This window comes from Mastacembelus armatus, chromosome 19, assembly GCF_900324485.2.
Source record: "Mastacembelus armatus chromosome 19, fMasArm1.2, whole genome shotgun sequence".
In the NCBI taxonomy this organism is placed as follows: Eukaryota; Metazoa; Chordata; class Actinopteri; order Synbranchiformes; family Mastacembelidae; genus Mastacembelus; species Mastacembelus armatus.
In genome coordinates, this window is record NC_046651.1 from 18,661,884 (window position 1) to 18,685,483 (window position 23,600).

At 42.7% G+C, this 23,600-nt stretch overlaps 2 protein-coding genes across 8 annotated transcripts; one reads left to right on the plus strand and one right to left on the minus strand.

The window, feature by feature from the left end:
- Positions 1-3,513: 3,513 nt before the first annotated feature.
- plekha1b (pleckstrin homology domain containing, family A (phosphoinositide binding specific) member 1b) lies at positions 3,514-17,775 on the minus strand. 7 transcript variants are annotated; one of them, XM_026315667.1, is made up of 14 exons: positions 17,684-17,775; positions 15,109-15,294; positions 13,658-13,714; positions 13,368-13,413; positions 12,570-12,667; positions 11,747-11,872; positions 11,013-11,150; positions 10,676-10,744; positions 8,033-8,097; positions 7,861-7,924; positions 7,595-7,684; positions 5,945-5,985; positions 4,074-4,174; positions 3,514-4,002 (listed from the first exon to the last, which is right to left on the minus strand). In XM_026315667.1, the coding sequence occupies exons 2-14, from the start codon at positions 15,247-15,249 to the stop codon at positions 3,806-3,808; spliced, it is 1,233 nt and encodes a 410-aa protein (XP_026171452.1). In that variant the 5' UTR covers positions 15,250-15,294; positions 17,684-17,775; the 3' UTR covers positions 3,514-3,805. The 7 variants fall into 7 exon arrangements, 6 of the variants coding, with proteins under 6 accessions (XP_026171452.1, XP_026171450.1, XP_026171454.1 ...); XM_026315665.1 differs by having other exon boundaries at positions 5,912-5,985; XM_026315669.1 differs by having other exon boundaries at positions 3,514-4,174.
- A 3,176-nt stretch (positions 17,776-20,951) lies between these two features.
- LOC113135161 (E3 ubiquitin-protein ligase TRIM39-like) lies at positions 20,952-22,981 on the plus strand. Its single transcript, XM_026314863.1, has one exon. The coding sequence runs from the start codon at positions 21,204-21,206 to the stop codon at positions 22,596-22,598; it is 1,395 nt and encodes a 464-aa protein (XP_026170648.1). The 5' UTR covers positions 20,952-21,203; the 3' UTR covers positions 22,599-22,981.
- The last annotated feature ends 619 nt before the right edge of the window (positions 22,982-23,600 follow it).

A 23,600-nucleotide genomic window follows, 5' to 3' on the forward strand; every position in this document is an offset into this window, starting at 1 on the left:
GCTGGAAGAGAAAGAGAGAAAGCTGGAGAGAAAGAGAGCGTGAAAAAGATAAAAGAGAGAACAACAAAGTCACATTTGGCATTCACTGACGTGCAGCTGTCAGAATGTGCTTGTGTATATGTCTGAGTGTGTTTGTATATGTGTGTGTCTCTCAGATGACTCAGGCGTCCTCCCAACTGTCCAAACAGTCCAGTGACGTTCTCCTGTCAGGACAAACAATGACAACCTGACATTTCCAGATCAGACTGTCCAATCAGGGCACATGTACAACTGAGAACAGAACCAGAACAGTTCTTCCAGGACTGTAGGTACGTGGCCAAATGAAAGGAATTCAGAAATGTGCTGGTGCCATGTTGTTGTCAGGCAGATTTGGCTGACCCAACCCTGAAAATGACCTTTCCAAAGTCAGAGAGTCAAAAAAAACAATAGGATCCATCAAAATCGTCGTTACCTGGAGTCACGCAGGGAAGGAATACCTGTTCAGGAGTGGACAGGTCATTTTGTTAGCCCATGTATGGTGAGTTGTACTGGACCTACCTCCGATGACTGGAGCCTTCCCTTCAAACACAGTGCACCATCACTCTGCTAACGGCTTTATCTGATTCCTTTGAATGTACTGCAGTGAAGCTCCAGAGCTCCTTATGTTCCTACTCAGCCTTAAATCAGTAACAGGAGCATCAGTTGGTTTCTGTATGTCCTTTATTTTGAAATCTATTGGTCCCATTTAAATCACCAACTCAGAGCCAGCTCCTCTCTTGCTCCCAGTCTACGTTAGAGGGATGACAGGCAGGTGATAATAGATTTGGTCTGTAGACAGTTTCAGAGCTCTGGCCCTGAAATAGAAAACCAACCTTTCCTTTCCTTGGGTTCGTTTAAATGGCTCTAACAGTGGAATCAGTTGGTGGAGATAATGTGCACTCAGGATATTCTGGAGGGTGTGAATCCCTTTGGAGAAGAAACAGCACAGACGTAAAGTTTCAAACAGATTTATTTCTCCACCACTGACCAACTCCAGTACAACATGGCAGCTTTAATATGGAGGACTGGCATTTATCAGCAATACTGTAAGTCCCTTTAATGTTTTCTGATACCAGACTTTGCTCCAGCTGCTGGAAACATCTGGACAAGACGTCACTCATCCTACATTTGGCCAGTTACTGTCAAGAATAAATAACTGAGGGCCATTTAGGGGAGTTCCTCGGGAAGGGTCCAAATATTTCTGTGGGTGACTGGAACAGCTGGAGAAGAACAGATGTTACATAATGAAGTGATGCAGTGTTTAGATATATGCATTCTGGTTTCACAGACCCTTTCACCTCAACTCACTTTTAACAAGTAACACCCATATTCGCTCCACTCATACAAAAGCAGAACTAAATATCATGTATAGTGAAATTAACTCTTACACTTAGAGTGAATTTGTTTACATTTAGCATCTTTTTATTATGTATTTTCTCATTTTTTGGATATTTAACTGTGTTACTGCTGTTTATGTTGTGTTTGTTCTGCCTTTTTCTTTACTAGCAAACACACAGTGAAGGCTACAGCCAGAAAAGGCTTTTTGGTTTGAATACATGTGATTTATTCCTACAAAATCACAGTCACATGCCTCTGGAATTATTTCAATATTTACTTGGCCACATACTCACAGTGGAATTCAAAGCAATATCCTCTACGGGAAGCTGCAGTAATTCAAAGTGGACTGCTCAGAGATTCTGTCCAACTCAGAGACATGTTTTAACCACATCCTCCTCAGTGATGTTCATCAAGGATCATCATGACTGCAGCATGTCACAGTGGGACTGATGCTCGGCAGCCGTCGTCCAGAAATCACCACCTACCGACTGACAACTGCCCCAGAGGAGCTTATTTATTGAGTCTCCACCCGATGAGACAGGAAGAACAGCTCTGTCCTCCCATACATCAGGACAAACTGTCTGAACTGAGGTGAATAGCTCAGATTGCCAACATTAGGAAACAGTGACACCCAGTGAACATACACTCACATGGACTAGCTTTACTGTTAAGTGCTATTTACATATAATAGTTTGATTACACCGACAGCTTCGGTGCAGGGTATCATTAGTATTAGCAGCTTTCAGTGGGCACCAACAGGTTTACACACAGTAGATGAGTCTAAAAGTAGAATCACATTGTTGGTTTTTATCTCTTAATGAGATTTGTTGAAAAAAAAAAAAACAAAAACAACAGGTCTGAAGATATTCCAGTTTCTTTTAATAAATAGAGCACATGGTCTTAGGATCAAGTACACACTAAAAGGGGCAAAACAGCTTGTCATGTTTTTCTTGTCCACTCTTTCTAAAGAAGAATGCAGGCACTTTATTCAGCTTATGCTCAACAGGAACCAACAGGGTTGGTTTGGGGGGGGGGGGGGGGCTGTGTGCATGCAACCATGCACACGTGTTTATAAAAGACAGTAAACAACATATGTACATAGATTTTCTCATAAGCATCTTATCACTGTGAATAATAAAATCATCAACTAAAAGCACATCAGAACAGAAAAATACCCACAACCTTTCCAACACACAGCGAACTGCACTTGCAGCCTCAGAGCGACAGGAACAAACCGGGAAAACGGTTGCTGACATTGGGATTTCTGAATTTTTCATCCCTGCTTGAGTACTAAGTCCAAAAACAACATATCAACAATATGGGTTTGGTTTCACGTCTCCTGAAAGATGAAAACAAACGATCCAACGGAGCTGAACAAGTAACACGAACATGTGGGAGGTCAGGTGAGTAAACAGGCTGGTGAGCAGAAATGTTTCAGTCCACAACAGTGAGTCCTTTCTATTAAAGCCACTCGTCTTAGCTTGTATGTCGACCAACACTTAAAAACCTCGAAGCACTGAGCCCAGATGCTTCTTTACAAAAGTCATATTCTGCGTATTTTGACGTCAGTATATTTCCAGTTTGAATTTTTGTTTTACTCAGACCGTTTATTCTAAAAAAATAAAATCAAATCTCATTTCTAGCCCTTGTGGCGATAAAATCATACAAGCTCATAGCTTATTAAATTCAGTAATCACCCTCAAAACGACAATGACACTGGGGTTGTTTCTTTTTCTTTTTTTTAACCAACATGTTCTAGATTTAATGTTATCTGACCACAGGAGTTGGCAAATAACATCTTGACCAGTAAGTTGAAAACCAGACTAATGTTGAGATGCAACATCAGTGAACCGGACTTTAGTGTTCTAAAGAACACAACAGGTCTCTGCTGGAAATAAACCTGTCTACACTACCAGGGGGGACTGTCTTGAAAAACAAGCTGAGAAGCTGGTTGAGTCGGTCTGTCGCAGCGTGACCCTCAGACGTCTAACACACTTTTCTACGCTGAACCTGCTTCTGATGAAAAACCACATGTTGCAAACTTTGGTTCATCTGTTCCTTTCATGACTCATGACCTGCCCATTGTTCTGCAATGACTGGGTTCTGTGGCTCTTGCACTGCTGAAGCATATTAAAAGTTCACTGTACAATATCTAAGTTTGTTTTTTTTGCAGGACAACATAAAATTAAGTTTGCTAGGAGCAATATCTTGTAAATAATAATAATAATAATAATAATAATAATATGTGGGAAGACAAAGTGAAGGAAAACAAACAGCAGAGGAAGAAGGTCTAATCCCACATGTGCACACACATCCAAAAAAGTGGTCCCAGGACGTTCTGGAGGATCAGCTGGCCAGTCAGGTAGTTTTCTAAGCACACAGAGGCACCTCAGCACATGGAGCTTGTGTGAATGTGTGTGTGTTCTTCAGAGATTGTCAATCATCATCATCAAATTAGGGTAACGTGCAGGTCAGACCTCTCAGTGGTGTGACGGTTCAGCTCCTCCCCGCCACCGCTGCCGACGTTGCGGCGTTTCAACAGAGACTCGTCTGCCTTCATTACTTGGACGACTGCACCGTCTCCTGCAGCGACAGGCGGGAGCGCGCCGAAGGGAGGGGCATCATCACAGACTGGACGCCGCTCAGCCTCCACGGGAACAGACCAAGGAAGTTGTCCTGGTGGTGTGCATCCAGTGTGAGGCTGAGCGCCCGCTGAGTAGGGGGTGGAGTAGGATTGTGGGTGGTGTAGTTCGTGGTCGAGGGAGTAGTAGAAGGTGGAGGAGGATGCTGTGGGGGGAAAGGAGTGATCACTGTGCTCCTGGAGAGATAGAGAGAAGAAGAAGAAGAGAAAGTCAGAGGTAGTAAAGAATGATTGTGAATGATGGATGGATGAACAAGTGCACGATTGGACAGGATGGATGAGTGGATGGATGAGTGAAGTATAATGGAGAAGAGAAGAAGAAAAGACGTAAAGCAGGAAACGTTATGACAGATTTTCTTTTCTCTCTTCAACCAGAGAAATTTTATCAAGCTGCAGGACAAAATCTGGAAGTTTCACATCCCCTTGTCATACGTGAAGTGAGGCTCAACAATAGGTGCTTTTCACTTTTCCCAATTTATAGTAACAAACTTTTAGATTTTATTAATGTAATCCTGATTTGTTGTGCAATCTCCGCAGGATGGAGTTAAGTTTGTCTGTACACAAAGCTCTTAAAGCTCTCGATGATTGAACAAAGGGTGTTTTACTTCCATCAAATGCTCCAACCTAACAAAGGAAATGAATCAGACTTTTACTTCCAGATTTTGGTCCATGCAAAAAAAACCTGCTCTCACTTTGTGACTCTATTGCACATTAACAGTAAACAGGCTTATCAGGGACCTAGGCCTAGGACATATCTGTCCAGAAGACATCATCTAAATAAACCCACAGAACATGAGGGTTCATGCAGTTACAAGCAACACGTACGAACGAGTGATGCTGCAGTTGCCAAGGAGCAGGACAGGATCGAGCAGCAGTTGCTAAGGAAGCTGTGAGGCAGCGGGGCTTGGTGATTGGACGATGGGCAGCAGTGGTAGGGACAGGAAGCAGGCAGCAGGGCTCATTTGGGGAAGGTTAGTAGGTCACTGTCACACCTCACTCTCTGAAAAGCAGACACACACACACACACACACACACAGAGACATGAAGAGGAAAAACAGAAAGACAACATGACACAGGGTTAGCAGAAAAGAAAACTCATGATGAATTTGGTTTTGCGAAGTCCTGCTTGTGGTGAGGAAAGCTGTAAATGTTATTAAAATGTGATTACTGACACACAACATGAAGAAACAGCTGAGACAGAGAAGCAAAGAGTGACATTAAGAGTTGAGAGGAGACGCGTCATGTTCAGGGAATGAAAAGGAAAGTATAGTCTGACCCCACTGATATTTTGATGGATGGCCTCTAATGTCACTGCCCACATGTTAACGTGTATGATGAGATGGTGACACAACAGTGTTTTATCTTAGCCTGTCAATGGTAAATCGATAAGAAAACAGTGGTGCCTGCATGAGATGAGTTACGATGATGGAGGCTGCTGATGAAGCATTCAGACATGGAATGTGTAGGAGCGATGAGGAAGCCTACAAGTGTGGGTCAAAGGTTAACAAATACCTTTTCTGTGTACATACGCTGACAGCCTCCTCATTTTCCACCTGCATTAAACTGTGACTGGATGACATCAGCATGCATTAAATCCAGCTGCAGGCGCACTAATCAAGACTGAGTAAGCCAAACCAGTTTGGTGAGGTCGGCCTAATTTAAGGTAGAACATAACTGAAACTGAAACTATCCTTTTGCTGTTAGCACAAGCTCCTGCTGGGTTATTCAACTGGAACATATGGAAACTCTATTCAAACCAGACAACTAGCAGCAGCTTCAGGATGGATGAACACTACACACTACTATGAAAAGAGCTCAGCTGGATGCAGAACCAGAGAACTCCTGTGGTGTGCAGGGACAGGCTGGTGACTGGGGTGAATGGGAGATTCAGGGAAAGGGGCCTGGGTCACATACGTGCTGCATTCACCACTGCAGAACGGCGTATACCTCTGTATACAAGGGCTGGACAGCCTTCTGGCCTGACGGATCTGAAAACAACAGTTTACAGCACAGCTCAGTTACAGCGATGTGAAGAGCTCCTCTCCAAAACACCACACATCCATCATCCATCCACACAGGCCTGACTGCCTGAAGAGGATCCAGACAGCACACTGACTTGGTCCTATATAACCATTTTGTGTTAGCTTAGGTTTTGCATTAAGTTGTGTTTTCTTGGGGATGGAGACATTAACGATCGTACGTCATATATCTGTCCCTGAGAGAGACAGTATAAGTTACCATCAGGCTACTGTCATTGATTTACAATATCAATCAATTGACCTGTCCACCAAACTATTAATGCATTCTAGCCTCACGTGGGTCGTATTTTTATTATTTTGGTTTATTATAATCACATTACTGTTTTTTTTGTTGTTTTTTTGTTGTTGTTGGAAGAGGAAGCAAGAACAAAGACTGTCTGAACTAGCCCCTAAGCCCTCATTGACTATATAGTGCAGTATTATATCGTGCTGACGTCACTTCCCGTTTCAAACTAATGATTTTAATTTTAATAATTTAGTGGTAAAAATGAATTTATCTCATCCAGAATATTTTATTGAAAGGTACAACTTAACCATCTGTTCTACTGTCTTGAATCGACATTTACAACTTTCGGGCGTTTCCGCCATTTGTCATCCACGCAATGCATGACGGTATATTCTGCCCGTCTAGTGAAGTTGGACGTGTTTGTTCGATAAAGTTGAAAAAAAATGATACGACCGGCGAGACGGTGACAGTGAGAACATAATTACCAAAACATTAGTAGGCGAACATTAGCCAAAGTTTACACTGTTGGCCAAAGGTCACGTCTCAGCATCTCGTTTTCTACCAAAATAAAATAAATCAAGGAAAATAAAATTCCTGGGTCTTTCGTTAGCGATTAATTTAACATTGAGGTGTGAAGGTTGCTAGGCGACGGTAGGGGCGGGAACAGTTGGTGATGCAATCAGGAAGTCCTCAGTCCAATGTTCGGTCTATGTGGCCTATGTGGTCTATGTAGGCCAGGAAGGTTGTGCCTTTGTAGACCCCATGATGCCCCTGAATTGGTATAGAGCCACTGTGTGTGTGTGTGTGTGTGTGTGTGTGTGTGTGTGTGTGTGTGTGTGTGTGTGTGTGTGATTGACCAGAAAACAACACTTCAGCAATTGAAAATCCATTTCAGTCACAAACATCACCAACACCCATGAAAATATAAAAGAATAAATAAGCACATATTGAATCTGTACAAAACAAAACATAAGGACATTAATAAAATAACAACCACACATATCGTCTGATTTACAATGATCTTATTCCCAACATGAGCTACAGATGAACTGAATTTGAACATTTCAGGCATCAAAATAAACAACAAATAAAACTGTTAATATGAAATGATTCATATTTTAAACCTGTGAAGTGTCTACTGCAGTAACTTCTTCTGCCACAAGATGGAGCCACTTCACCTGATCAGCCTGAAACAACATGGAGCTCTGTGTGTGTGTGTGTGTGTGTGTGTGTGTGTGTGTGTGTGTGTGTGTGTGTGCGTGTGTGTGCGTGTGTGTGCGTGCGTGTGCAGACCTCCTCCTTAGTACAACATGAGTCTGACAGGGTACCTACAGTGTTAGCTGAGCGTCCGGGGCCACGCTGAGCTACGATCGCCCCTGAGATGGCCTTAATCCAGCTGTGCATGTCCTCTGGACTGTCAGCCTGAAGGGCAGAGTAAACATGTGGTTTTGTTCGGTTTTACTGCGTTTCAACGGTTCATCTTAGCATGTTGGCATGAAACAAGGTGAGCAGTGTTCTCAGACTAGAGAACTTTAGCTGTTTAAGGATGGAGAAAGTCAATCTGAGCAGTGTAAACAGCAGATCCTCAGGTGTGATACCTGTATGTAGAAGGTTCTGGAGCCAGTGACCACCTCGAACAGGTTGTCCCTCATCATCAGCTCGCTGCAGCACACAGGGCAGGAACAGAACAGCAGAAGTTAAGAAGAACCTGTGATGTGCAAAGTCTGGACAGCAGCTGACAATCACCTGCTAACAAGGAAGTTAACTCACCTGTGTTTGCACTCCTGAACTTTGTGAATCTCCTTCAGCGGGATGACCTTTAGCGCCTCCCTCTCCTACGTAGAGAGAGAAAAAACAATAACACATTTTGCTTCAAAACAGCTAAAAGGCCCACAGCCACTCTGTGTGTGTGTGTGTGTGTGGGTGTGTGTGTGTGTGTGTGTGTGTGTGTGTGTGTGTGTGTGTGTGTGTGTTTTATCTAAATGACTCGTCTCTGATAAGACTTAGATTTTAATCTTGTCTGGCTCAAACAGACCAAAACAGACCGATCAGAGGAAAAGCCAGGTCAACTGTATTCACATCAACCCTTATACGAAGACCAGGAGTGTATCCACACACTGAAATAACGAACCTGAACTTTATCAAACTGAGCGTTCTTCATTTGTGCAGAGCCACTTTGATTGGACAACAGAACATAGAGAACAGCGTGAAGCTGCAGATGTTTGGGAAAATGTCATGTATCTCATCTATCTCAGCACATTCTCAGACAAAACTATAGTCGCCACAACAACAAAGTTCAGACCTTTAAACAAAAAGCAAGTTGGAATTACAAGAACTGCAACACACAGTCCGACAGCCGCCGACTGTTCAGGTATTTAATTAGGTGTAATACCTGAACGCCGAACAATTACCTGCTAGAAATTCAGCCCTGTTCTAAAATGAGTCGGTCATAATTCAAACTGCGCCCACACTGCTCCTTACTGCCTGAATGACAGCTGACCAGTCCAGGTCCTGAAACTATTCTGAGACTCCAACAGGCTCAAGGCAGGTGCCCAGTGTGACCTACTGTATACAACTGTCATCTCACATCATATACAGTCCTCACATTTAAGTGACACACAGTGGAGGCATTCTTCCAACTGACAGGAGATTTTCCCAGGCTGGTAATTTAAAGCATTTAAATTTAACCCCATGGTAATTTAACCCCATGACTTACCAACCCACAACACCGGTAACTGGCATTTCCCAGCTGGTTACTGACTCATCATAACTGGCAACTTATAATTATTGGCTATTTAAAGAACATTTATACATGTGGTTTAAACCATTTTAGTTTCCTTTTCAGACCCAGTGTTCAAAAACTTCCCTTACAAAATAAAAGTTTATTGTGCTATTAGTATGCTTCAAATAGGAAGGATACTTTCAGTTCACTTTATATGCACAAAATTCAACAAGTTCAACAAAATTCAAGTTTACTTTTACTGACAAGCACACAGTTATTCATACTGAAGTATACTCAGCTGAAGTATCTAAGTGTATTTGGACTATATTATACTATACTCATCAGTGCCAACATGTTACTCTGACCCTTGTGTTTGGGTCCTGAGCTCAAAACTGTGGCTCTGCTGTTGGAAACACGAGAGAAGAAAGAGTCCTGGCAGAGAAGGAGAAGTGTCACAAAGTGTGGCTTCATTTCACAGAAGGATGACACCATAGCTACTTACTGTAAGATAAACAACACCTGCACCTGAAATATGTCTCAACAAACGCACGAATGCCGCTGTTTCCCAACCAAACCGCACGTCTGCTACGGACAGAAACATCCTGAGTTAGGACGTTAGAGCCACACAGCAGGCTCAGCAGGTCTTCATTGGAGGAAAACGAATACTATACAAACATTCTCATTCATTCTCATTACTACACATTGCTCTGATGCTCCTCATACCAAACGTGCTGCACATGCAGCACATAGCATCTGGCGTAAGTGTTTCCGAACGTGCGCTCACTCATGCACTTTATTTACCAGAAACATCAGGGACAAAGGAAAACTACGAGCTAACACTCCAACAGAATAACGACGTTGTAACCCACGGCTGAGGGGAAGGGGGTTAATGAAAGTAAATAGTCCATGTACTGAACTGAACCAGTAGCAGCAAAAAGACCGGTCTGCTAAAACATAAAGTTAGTCCTGTTCCTTCCAAATTGGAAATGGTGTAATTAGTACCTAGAGGTTCTTTTTTCTTTTGATTGTTAATTTTTTGCTGTGATTGTTAATTCATCCTGTGTTGTACTTAATTAATGTTGTCCACTTATTATTACCTGCACCCTAACTGCACAGCTGCTGTGTGGCACTTGTCTTTCTGACCCTACTGAACTTTCTATGGCCTTGTTGAAATTCAAATAAGCTGTTAAAAGTGAGAAAGTTCTCATAGTTTCCTGTCATGGCCAGTACTTGTTATAGTAAAGTTACAGTGTGAAATACACCACTACACTAAAAGAAGTATCATTAAACTATACTTACATAAACCAAGAAGCATTTCAGTGTTAAAAACTAACAGTATATATCAGTGTTTATTTGAAGTATACTTCTTTACTAGACAACCCAGCACAGAACCAGTGAACAGCCATACAAGCACACACTGGGTGTATCCATAGATTTGCACAGACAGGTTGTGGTTAGGATTTGATCATCTGTCCACATATGAGGAGTTATTCAGGACACATGCTGCTGCGTGTAGACACAAAACTCCCAGAAGGCAAAGCAAGACTTGTTGCATGCAAACACGTTTGTTTTCATTCTTTATAGGGACTTTGCATAGACTAACATTCAATTCAATTATCAGTTGTGCAGTTGTTGTTTTGCTGTATGTGTTAATTAGGGCAACTGGCAAAAAACAAAAACAAATGTCTCACCAGTTCAGATTTGTAGTAGCTGACAGAGTTTTCATCCAGCATGAAGTACCTCCTCTTCCAGTTCTTCATCTGAGGAAAAGAAAGAGAAGCACAACTATTAGCAGATATATATATATATCAGATATATCAGAATATTTGTTCCTGTGCACACTAGGACTCCACTCTGGAGACCATAAATGCTCGCACAAAGGTTCATGGGAAATCTGTCCAGCAGGTGTTAGAATATTACCTGTCCCTGGACAAAAGTCAGAGGGGCTAAATACAAAAACATAATCTGCAGGTCAACGTGTGGGGACACATTGACCTGCAGATTATGTTTTTGCTGGGACTGACTCACCACAGCTCCTTGTTTGACACAGTATCCAGCCTTGATGATGGCCTGATCCTGGACTCCTCTGGACAAGAAGTAGGGCAGCTGATACTGAGGCCGCTTCAAACCTCCACGCTCTGCCCCATTCTGCCCCTCCCCCTGCTCCTAAAACACACAAATATATAGAAATGATCCTCTAAAATTATCCATGTGCATTCTCAATAAAATTCTGTCAATTTCTAATTAGATTTGACTTATTTGGTCCCTGATTTGAGTCTGAGTAGTAATAATAAAGCACTGCACTCCTATGACACTGTCAGCTTAGAAAGAACCAGGATTGTTGCAGTAGAACCAGAGAAGCCTTTTGTTAAATTTCAAACAATCTGCAGCTGCATAATTCACAGCTGCCACCAGCGATCTTTGGATATACAGGTGTGTTACGCCAGGAGTGGCTCATGTTGCTTCAAGCCTATAGCCTGCAGATATGAGAATCATCTAAGGGACATCTGATAAGCTCACTTCTTTAGCTTCACACCCACACACCTTTTTTTTTTTTTTTTTACTTTTCCAACCCAACCAACCACGACATGACGTGACGTGAGGACATTTATCAGATTTCAGAGCGTAGGTGTTTAATTTTCAGGTCATAGTTTCAAACCAGCCATCACTTGCTGGGTCACGTGGCTGCATACCAACACAGACGGGACTGAACCTGCCCAGCTAATACAACACATCACAGTGTGTGTGTGTGTGTGTGTTACCTGTGTAGCGGTGATGATAGGGACTCCTCCTATGATCTCTGTCTTGTAGGAGACCTGCTTCATGGCTCCAAGCACTTCTTGGGGACTCTCTGTATGTGGGGGGTGGCCTTCACCTGGCTTTGGCACCTAAAGGTACAACCAGACATTAACCCCAGTCCTGTGTGTCACACACAGTCAGGTTTTAAACTAGTTCATCTTTCATCTTATCTCTGCAAGAACCTTTTATTTTACCTTAGTAAAATTAGCAATTTCTTTGATTTTTCTCCTGAAAAATGTTTGTCTTGACAGTATTAAAATTAGTGTCAGCCACATGTGAGTGATGTGAGCTGAGCGAGGCCACTCGGACCTTCGGCTGCAGAGAGCTTCTCCATGGCTGGTTGTTGGACATGACAAACACTTCTTCTAACTTTGGCTTGGTGGCAGGTGGGGCTCATTTACAGAGAAGCTGGAATAACAACCAAAGGGCTGTAGGGAGCAGAGTGTCATGGAGGGATTATTATAGCTGACAGACACCTTGTCCTGACACATTTTGTCAGCAGTTATCAGACTCTTAGTTCATGCAGTTTGAAATCGTGGTTTATAGTTGAAAACTGTACTACAAGGACCAGAGAGTCCTGCAGCTGCAGGTGGATGTGAAACCAAAACCTTCCAGTTCTCTTTGCCTTTTACAGCCTGTGCAGCCTGAAATGAACTTTATCTCTCTGGCCTGATGGGTGATTTTCCATCTGCTGTGGCCTGAGGCGGGCGACAACATGGCCTACAACACCAGGATAAACAGGGTCAGCTATCGATGCGTCTGTGTGTGTGTTGGTGTGAGGCTCACTGTTATCTTGGTGGCATTGTTGAGAACGCTGATCCATTCCACCAAATCTTGCTGGTCATTGGCTTGGAGATAAAACTTCCTCATCCCTACATTTATAACTACAGGGGGAGAAGGCGACAGAGAGAAATGCATGTGTGTTGTTATGGTCCCCTTCATTCCAAACATTAGAGAAATACACTGAACCTCCTGCCAATCTAAAAATATCAGTTTGTTTCTGGCTTCTCAGCAGCAGAGGATGTGTGTGTTTGTGTGTATGTTAACATCCCATCTATATACAGACACACACACACATACAGAGGTCAGGTCAAGGTCACTGTACAGCTTCCTCCAATTGAGTGACAAAAGGCTACTGTTGGCCACCAGAGGAACAACAACAAGCAGCAAGGGACAAAAGAGAGGAAATAAACCTAAGAGGAGCGGAAATGAGGGAGGGAGAGAGAAATCAAAGGACACAGGCAGAAGGAAGGGCTTGGGAATGCCGGAAGACTAGGAAGGAAGCAAGGAAGGAGAAAAGGTAGAGGAAAGGAGGGACGGGAAGATGAAGGTGGAGAGAGAGGTAAAACAGGTTGGGGGGAATATTCATTGTACCCACGGCACCTGGGATCTGTGCAGGCCAGTCCAACTCACCAAACACAGACTGTGCACGGAGACAATGTGATGTTAAAACAGGAAAGGGACAAACACAAACTGGACGATCCACATTGTCTGTTGTAACTTTTTTTAAAAAGTGGACAAAAGTTAGTGGACAGAACTAGACCGAGAGAGACAGATGGGACAGGACAGTGAAGATGAACTTACCAAAGCAGAACTCTGCCTTTGGCCTGAGTTTGGTGGCATCACTGACCTAAATGTGAGAGCACAGTCACATTTCTGGGGCTTGCACACTGCACTCAATAATAATAACAAGAAATACAGAAAAAACATTAACGGAACATATCACAGAACAAAATGCTAATTGGAGCCACATCCACGTTACCAACATGATGATACCAATCTCAGCTTAGCATCTTAGCACGATAACACTGGCTAACTGCTGCCGATCAAGGAAACACTGACATTTTGTGTGAGAGAGAAAAGACGAGACGAACCTTGGAGATGTAGGTGAGTTTGAGAGAGCCCACCTTCTCTGCTCCTTTAGGCAGATTCTAAACAAAGACAGGTAGGAACACAACCATGAGCTGTGTGATTTGTGGCAACAGTAGGAGTACTAGTAGTACTAGTAGTAGTAGTAGTACTAGTGCAAGTAATAGCATTTGCAGAAACTCTTGGCTAGAGGCTGATTCAAAAACTGTCCCACTAAAGAAAACAAGTCTGCAGAGATGTCAACGTTCCAGCTGATCTTGGCACGAAGGTGACCTGTTTCTGTAAAGATAACATCGATTTCAGCAGCAGACACTCGTAATCACACCCACAGTTAAAACGTCATGCAGCGGCAGCAGCTGCTAAAGATGTGCATCAATCAGCAAGACCTGTTTTCTGACTGGAGCTGGACTGTGTGAGGAATTCCCCACTGTGGCAAATAGAAATACTACGAGACTTCAGTTTCTGTTCTGGTTCCTGTTTGTCCACTTGGTTTGGTTCAGGATAACTGTCAAACCACCAGGTGTGTGTGATATAAGCTTATCCAACTTGTCACACACACATTTGGTTTTGTTTCCTTTTATAGCTTTGACCAATCACATTAGTATTATTATTCAGCATCACTCTGACCTACAAACCCACAACCTCTTCGTCTTTAAACCTTTTTACCCAGTTTATGGACTACAAGACCAACATTTGGACTTCAGGTCTTAATGAGATCACACTGTAAGAGAAAGAAACCAGCGTGTGCTGGTCTCAGTCCTCTCAGTCCTCTGTGCCTCAGAGCTCCACTGTGTCCTGACACTGGAAAACCCATCAGTGTTCACACTGCTGCACATGTTCCCTCATCAGCATGAACACACACTGTAGTTTATTCTCAGTCACACATACACTGTCCTGCTGCCACTAACGCTCACTATAAAGGAGACCAAATGTTGATTCATCCGCTGCTGAAAATAGTGCCCAGCAAATGATCTGTTTCCTCCTGTCTGACAAAAACTACTGCTGTTTCTGGCAAATCACCATTAAAAATAAAAACTGTATGGTTGTGACGTGGTTACAAAATTTATGTCTTATGGAAACAATGGACTTGAGGCCGAGCGCCAGACATTTGAGAGTCGGTGGCTAAAAGGAAATCTTTGAGGTCTTTGTGTTAATAGTAATTAACAGAGTGTATGTTTGTCCTTTGTTTAAAGTGTCTGATTTTCTGATATAATGACTCACAAACAAAAGCATCAGCTGGGAAAAGTTGAATTACAAATAACAACAGAGGTTGAAAAACTAACTCAAAGAACATGTGAATGAATATTTCCCAAAAGCAAATTTCAACTTCTTGCAAACTCATGATAATAATGGTCTGAAATGAAAAGTTAAAAATTGCTAATGGTGACGCATCTAATGGTGGTGACTAATCAAGAAGGATTTGTGCGGCTCCAGAGATGTGTTATTGTGCACTCACCTGTGGGTTGTCCATGTACCACAGCAGGCTGCCCTGCTGCGTGTCCAGGATGAAGTATCGGCGCAGGAACTTGCCACTGCTCTCGTTCTCCTCGATGTCCAGGAAGCCACAGATGCGATTCTGTCGGTCCACGTAAGGCATCGCAACCCCGACCAGCTCAGCCCGCCCTGGGGCATCACAGAAGCGCTGCCATGAGGGGAGACAGATCCAGAACATGAGAGTTGTTTTCTACAGAAGACCCTCTCATGCACACACACCTAATGACAATGGACACGATACAAATATAAGGACTTCTTTCGTCACCAGAGTTAGATGGGAAGGTCAGTCTCATGTTTGCGAAGCTGGATGCAGACAAAGTTAGCCTAGCTTAGCATAAAGACTGGAGGCAGGTGGAAACAGCTAGCCTGACGTGCACCATTACTTTGCTGATAACTACACCAACACCTAGATTTACTATAATTGTTGACATCAATACTAAACTGCAGTTTAATTGTGTTCATCACTTGTATTCCCCTTTAACTCTTGAGTCTAAACATTTCATCCAATTCAGAGTCAGGTTTGTAAATCACTGCTGGTTTGTATGAAGACATGAGTGTGCAGCCAGGACTGTGCACCAGACACAGATAGGAACTAGAGATGGGTCTGGTGTGTGCACAAAGGCCTGCAGAGAAAAAGAAACGCTCAGCAGCACTGAACTCACTGGGACTGAGGTGTGCAAACTCATGGGAAAGAAAAATAACAATGGAGAAGAGGAAGATCTGGATGGAGCCACCATGTTTTCAAACGCCATTGTTGTGACTTCTGCGTCCGTTTCCCTCGCTGGCTCAGCTCTCTCATTGGCTGTCCACTCCCACACTCAAACGCTACACACAAACATGGAGTCCTGCTCATAACAAACACGTTATAACTATTTTAAAGCTATCCACATTTCATTTATTCAACTTCGCAGGTGTATCTCCCCACAACACGTGGAGACTAAATTTGTCTCATTACTCACCATCAAACTAAACCATCTGTACAATCAGGTCACAAGTTACACAAACTGAAACTACAGATTACACAAGCTCCTGTTATTAACGTGGATCAGACCATAATAATCTCTAATCACTATAAACTACACAAAGTGACTGTTGATGGGTAGGAAAACGTTCTATAAGTTGTCTCAGGAAGGAGAGTATTTCTAGATTACCACCTCTGCGTGGTTGCATCACTTTCCTATAACAACACACTGAAGTTGGGAAACAGAAAAGCTGCTTTACTAAACCGGGCAACAAACAAACGTCAAATCTAATGGCGTCCAACATTCTTGGACTAATCTGACGAACACTGTAACACGTACAGGGCACTCTGTGTAAAGTAAATAGAAGATATTCATTCAGATAGAAATATAAGAGCTGCTGGACAACCTGAATTTCCCCCATGGGGGATGAATAAAGTGTCTATCTATCCATCTGTGTGAGGCAGGCTGTCTCTGTTTGGTTATGGAACTTTTACCTGAAATCAGATGATGGGAATTCCCCTGTTGTCATGACAAAACATGAAATATAAAAACGAATATTAGACAAAAATGATCTGACTCTGTCTTGAAAAGCCGGTAAGTGGATTCCCCACTGATGTCTGGCACAACCCAACACCACCTGTCTGTCAGGTGATGCTGGGTGTGTGGGTGGGTGGGGGTGTGGGTGTGGGTGTGTGGGTGTGTGTGTGTGTGTGTGTGTGTGTGTGCTCACAATCCAAACCGCGCTGACCCTGCACAGTTCCATGTAATTATAGGTCAATGTTAAAAGGCAGAGTCACAGCATAGAAAGCCTACAATGATGTAAACAGCCAACAGGTATTTATATTATCCGTCCGCAGGTATTTTATCTCACCCCAGTCTCAGAGTCCACAGCGAGGCCCTCAAAAGTCCTGCACAGGCAAAGATCCAAAACCTATTTCGCGTGTTATTTTCTATCATATGTGAAAAGCACTGGGGACCTGTCTCACCCAAAGAGAGCTGGGATAGGCTCCAGCAGATCCCTGGGACCCTGGTTAGGACTAAGGGGGTCTAGATGATGGATGGATGTGAAAAGCACAGCCTCGTATTATATAAGTCAAAACAGCTGCTGGTGAAACCCTTTTACCACCAAATCGATGAGTTTACATATTAGAATTTCAAAGCAGTGACCCAAATATATTACAGACTTGTTATTAATCCAAAGCACAAAATAAACATGTGGATATAAAATGTCTGAGAAGCAGAGACATTACAAATAACATCAGAGGAATATTATGTTTCTCTACATGAGAAAAGCGAAGCTGTTTTAATCAAACTAGACCGAATGCTGCCGATGGAGACATCCCCATGGTCCAAAACAAGTCTAAGGTTCAGTGTTTCACTAAATCCAACCCGCTTATTAGCGCACAGTTCCTCCCTGTCAGGCCTAAGTTGCTGCCTCCGCCTCCACTCGCGTCTGTTCGACTCTTTTCTCGCATCAGTTTTTATCTTTAGGAGGATTTTTATTCCTGGACAAACACAGTCCGACCGTCCGGCCTCGCACAGCCTGTAAAAGCAGCGATTCTGGGGTTTACTTACACAGTTCGGCTCCGTCCGAGTCCAGTGTGGCAGCGGTGCCGCTCCAGTCTCACACACAGCATCCGGCTGCAGCTTTCAAAATAAAAGCGTTTGTCACTTCCCTCAAGACTTCAAAGTAAAATGCCAGGTGTACCCGGATTGTATTAAAGGAGCCAATATTTCCAGATTTCTGGAAGCAGCACCACCTTTGTATCTAAACACTGCTAATATCAACAAATACTAATAATAATCTATCCAGGAGTTTTGAATTAAAATGATGAAAAAACACTTTTGCTTTTGAAAGGCGTAAATATATTTGACAACTTGTTTGCAACTTAATCACTGCAACTGTCCTGTACTGACTGTCAGTGCTGCACTGTCCTGAATTGTGTCTAATGTAGTGTCTGTACTGTTTGCACGTGTGCATTCGTCCACCTCCATGGAGCTTATGGCTGGTCTGAATCATTAGATGTGTGTGTTCCTGTGTTGATTTGTATTGTTTTGTTGTAGCACCATGGTTCCTGCAGGAACACTGTTGTACTTCACTGTGTTCTGTATTCACTGTACATGACTGAAACGACAATAAAAACCACTTGGCTTGACTTTGCTAATGTAGATGTTCCTGTGCATTTATGCACGTAGTCCTGTTTGGTTCTGATTAGACACAACCTGTATATTTGAATGTTACTTTGTGTTGTGTGACGTCATGAAAATAAACTTGTTTATCATTATCACTGAGCTGAAAGTCTTGATTTCAACACAATCACCTTTACATTGAGCTTTTTTTTGTTTAATTTTGAAGGCAGGTAAAAATGCCCTCACTGTCTTACTGCTGACAGCTCCATGCTGCAGATTTCAACAAGTGCACTGAGAGTAACCCCCCACCCCTTTGCTAAGGATTATGGTAAATGTATTCTCATCAAGAAGGTAAGCTGAATAGAGTAAAGGATGAAGAGCAATGTGTCTGTGTTTGGCACAGTAAAAGGTTTCATTTGGTTCAGTCTGCAGGACTGGAAATATTCTCACCCACCCACACCCACACCCACAGACACATATACACACTTCACTGGTTTAAACTGAACCACCCTCAGAGAAGGAAACAGCAGCTGTTAGAGCATTTCATACAAAAAGGGGACTTTCCCTGGGCCATAACTGTCCTTAAGTGTGTGTGTCTTGTTGTTTCTTACCGCCTGAACACATTTCAGTAGAAAAGAATTTGTGTGGGCAGATTGTGGCTCTTTCTGAACCACAGCCAGGTAGAAAAATCTGCACCTTCTGATGATTTGCTGTGAGAGATAGAGGGCATGTATAACCATAGCTTGAGCTAAATGTCTGACTCAGGTTAGGTTTTTAATAAATCTCTGTAGAAGCCTGACATGTTACTGGGCCAAACCAACCTGCTGCTGTAGTTTGAAAGGACATGTGCAAACAGAACTGTGTGATTTATTTCAAACACTTCCACCTATTCATTCATTTACTACAAACTAAATCTGGAATTACTCAGTCTTGGTAAAAAAAAAAACATTGTTTTCTTATCTGTGTCTTATAATTTTCACATTTTGGTTCCATGCATCAAAAAGTATGCAGAGCCATGTGGATGAAGACAGGAAGGCAAGACAAGGGGAAAAGATGTGAGCTGAGAAGAAAAATAATGAGAAAGGGAGAAAGGAGGGGGAGGCTAGAAAATGAAGGAAACCAAAAGATCAAGAAACAACTGAGGAAAAAAGAAAAGAGGTTGGGAGAATATGGAAGAAGGAAGCAGAAGAGAAGAATGAGGCAGAAAAGATTGTGTGAAAATCCTGACATCTAGTGGTGACAGACAAAAACCACAGCAGAAAATCCTGAAACAGTTTTTCACTCCTGCTCAGGAAGTTCTGCCAGTTGGATGTTGCAAATGCAGTGATAAAAATATCACATATGCACAATGTTCTCATCTAGTGAAGAATAAGCAGCACTGAATCACATGAACAGGGAGATGCAGGGTTTGTTAAGTCATGTAATCAGTATGAAGGGACAGCAGCCCTTAAACTTCGTCACTATAGTGGACTTCTTTCTCACTGCTCTGAATCAGAGGCCCCTCTTCTCTCTGAACCATCACGTCCAAAACATGACTTGATCGGGGTGCTAAGTCATTTGGCATTTTGTCTTTCCATCTTTGCCAGAGCTGATCCTAAACGGCTGCTATCTGCTGAACTTCAAAAAGGCCTGATTGTTTTTAAAGAAGACTCTGGCAGCACCGATGCCAGTCCCTCTGCAAATCTGTCCTTCAAAACTGTGTGATGCCTAAACACTCCAGGTGCCACCAAGAAGCTCTGCCAGACTCTGAGCAGCCAACGCCTGCTCTGGGAGCTTTTGGCATCCTCATGAAAAACTCAGATCTGTTCTTTATTGCCAAAATATTGGACCCCTCATGGTACAGGAACATCAGTTTGCTGTCTGGCAGGAAGGCTGATGCTGGCACTGGGGCTGCAAAATGCCATGCGGGGATTTCAGCCGGGCTTAAAGCTCGACGACTTTCAGAGAGGTTTTTGTTGTTTGAAGAAGCAGGGACTGATGCCAAGATGGCCTGATTGTCCTGGAGAAACAGACAGTCATAGCAGGGTGTATGTCAACAAGCACTGGACTCAAATCAGGGCTTGTGCAAAATGACAAGGACCACTTGTGGTGTCATGTCTCTTCAAAAACAACACTAAGACAGTTGCAGTTTGAACGCACCTCTAACACAGTGAACTGGTACCCAGAGCATTTTAGCATCTGTATTTTACTTATTTCCATCTACAACAAGCAACAAGACAAGAATCATTTCTGCACTTGGACATTTTAAGGGAAAAACTGTGGACCTGCTGTAAAATTCAAAAAGTCTTTCCCTAAACTAAACCAAAACAACTTCTGCCCAGTAAATGAGCACAGCATTGTCTTCATTAGCAGCAGTTACACTCCTCTTCAAGCGTAGCAGGTAAAACAAGCAGTCGCAGTGTGTGTGTGTGTGACAGACAACAGTGGTAGTGCACCTTCCAGCTGACTCATGGCAACTGGACTGTTAGTTTTTAGTGCAGGACGTAGTAGATCTGAACTGAACGTACATGCAGGTTGGCTGAAACATGTGGGAGGTCTGGCAGTGGAAAGTCTGGGATACAAGACGTTTGTTGGTTGCTACACAAACCAGCATTATCAGCTACTCTAAACCTCTGATTATTGAGTGTCCTGTATGTTGATCAGCCCAGAGCTCCGCCCACTCTGTGGCTCACCTGAGACAAGTCAGGAAACGCTGCTTGTTGCGAAAGAAGGTTCTTTAAGGTACTCTCACATGGAAACTCTACTGACAAAGAAGCACTACTACTGAGGAATACTGGGAGTACTGGTATATCTGGAATACTGCTACTGATTTCCATCACAAACTGCGTGAGACTTTCAGACCAGAAATTTACAGATTCAAACTGAAAGTGTCTTTGAGGATTTCTACAGGAAGTAGCAGCACCATCTCCTACCTACCTGCTGTGTGTGTGTGTGTGTGTGTGTGTTTTCTGTTGCTGAAGGGAAAATGGCTTCTTGTTCAGACGAGGATTTCTTCTGTCCTGTCTGCAGTGACATCTTTAAAGATCCTGTCCTCTTAGCGTGTAGCCACAGCTTCTGTAAAGCCTGTCTGCAGAGGTGGTGGAAAGACAAAGAAATCAGGGAGTGTCCGGTTTGTAGAGCTGTATGCCAGTGGAGTGATCCACCTCATAACTTGGCACTAAAGAACCTGTGTGAGACCTTTTTACAACAGAGATGTCAGAGATCTTCATCAGGTGTTGAGACACTCTGCTGCCTGCACTCTGAGAAGCTCAAACTCTACTGTCTGGACCATCAGCAGCCGGTGTGTGTCGTCTGTCGTGATGCTAAAATACACAGTGACCACAGGTTCAGACCCATCGATGAAACTGCACAGGAACAAAGACAGGAGCTCCAGAAATCCCTGAAGCCCTTACAGGACAAATTAAAGGTTTTAAAGGAAGTTCGAATCAACTTTAATCAGACAGCGGAGCACATTAAGGTGCAGACCCGGCACGCAGAGAAACAGATTAAGGAGCAGTTTCAGAAGCTTCACCAGTTTCTACAAGATGAAGAGGAGGCCAGGATGTTTGCTTTGAGAGAGGAAGAGGAGCAGAAGACTCAAATGATGAAGGAGAGGATTGAAGCTCTGACTCCTCAGATAGCAGCTCTTTCAGACACAGTCAGAGCCACAGAGCAGGAGCTGAGAGTGGACGATGTGTCATTTCTACACAACTACAAAGCTGCAGTGGAAAGAGTTCAGCTGCACTCCCTGTTGAATGAACCACAGCCGTGTTCAGGGGTTTTGATCGATTTGCCGAAACACTTGGGCAACCTGATCTTCAACATCTGGAACAGGATGAAGGACATGGTCTCCTACAGTCCAGTAATTCTGGATCCAAACACTGCCAATCCAGAACTCATCCTGTCTGAGGATCTAACGAGTGTGAGACATGGAAAGAGACAGTTCCTTCCTGAAATCCCAGAGAGGTTTGAGTACTGGGACTCTGTCCTGGGCTCAGGGTTTATGTCAGGGACTCACAGCTGGGATATTGAGGTCGGAGACAACAAAGAGTGGGAACTGGGGGTGTTGGCAGAGCCCACTTGCAGGCAAGAATTTGTGGGGTCTACAGTATGGAGTGTGGAATACAGTGATGCTGGGTATAGAGCATACTCCCCAACAAATAAATACACTCCTCTCTCAGTCAGAGAGAAGCTCAAGAGGATCAGGGTTCATCTGGACTGGGACAACGGACAACTGTCATTCTCTGAGCCTGACACTAACACACACATACACACCTTCATGGACACTTTCACTGAGAAACTGGGCCCCTACCTCTGCACCAGGGATGCCCTCCCTCTGAAAATATTGCCTGCAAAGGTCTCTGTAACAGTGGACAGTTAGAGATCATCTAGAAAATGGCACGTCATTTTTATTTTTTATTCTTTATATTTAATTTTTGTTTTATTTTAAAACCTGTGTATGGAGATAGCAGTATAACTAATGTAACTTTACAAACCTAGCACGTCCATTCAGTACTGCTCTTATAATATGATATTAAAAATGCCTGATAATGTTTAGTGTCTTATTTATGTTGCCAGGGAACATTTTAATGAACACAATGAACAACAGCATCTGGTGGAGGCTGAATATCATGTAATTTCCCATTTTTAGTTATACTACTTACTACTACTTACTCATACTTTTAGTGTAGTTTGAAGAAAGGGTTTCACACACTGACATATCAGTTTAATAAGGTCTTTGAGCTATTTACTCAGTATTTTTTTTCATTTTTAGTTGTCTCTTTTTTTGGTGGTTGCAGTGGTTCTATGTTGTTGTTCTATATTGTTACCAAAGTTATTTGCAAGATACTTCAATAAACATATTACTCACAGCATCTGGAATTTTATTACCATCTTCTTTATCGTGTCGCAAAGTAAGTTTTATATTTTCAATAATATGCACAAAGTATTTCGCGCTCTCTAGGAGATATAGGATTATTTGTGGTACAAGGACTGGTTGACATTTGAAATTTACCTTTTCACAATTTTAAATGGAGAACCTGAACGCATCATTCGGAATGATACGATTGACGAAGTCACTAATGTGAAGGTCAAGCTATTACACATAATCAGTTCCGGTTAGAACTGAAAAAATAATACCAAACAAAAAATAAATTTACCCTGGACAAAATGATTTATCAATCAGGGAATGATTAAATAATGCAATAGTAATAGTAATAGTAATATGTAGATTAATGGGTCCGTGTTGAATTCAGATTTTGCTAATATTATTTTAAATGTAAAATGCTATGCCTTAGCTAAATGTTATTTTAGTATGTTCAATTTGTTATTTTATTTTTAAGGACAGATGATCTAACTTCCGGTAAGGTTCTGCAATCTCCGG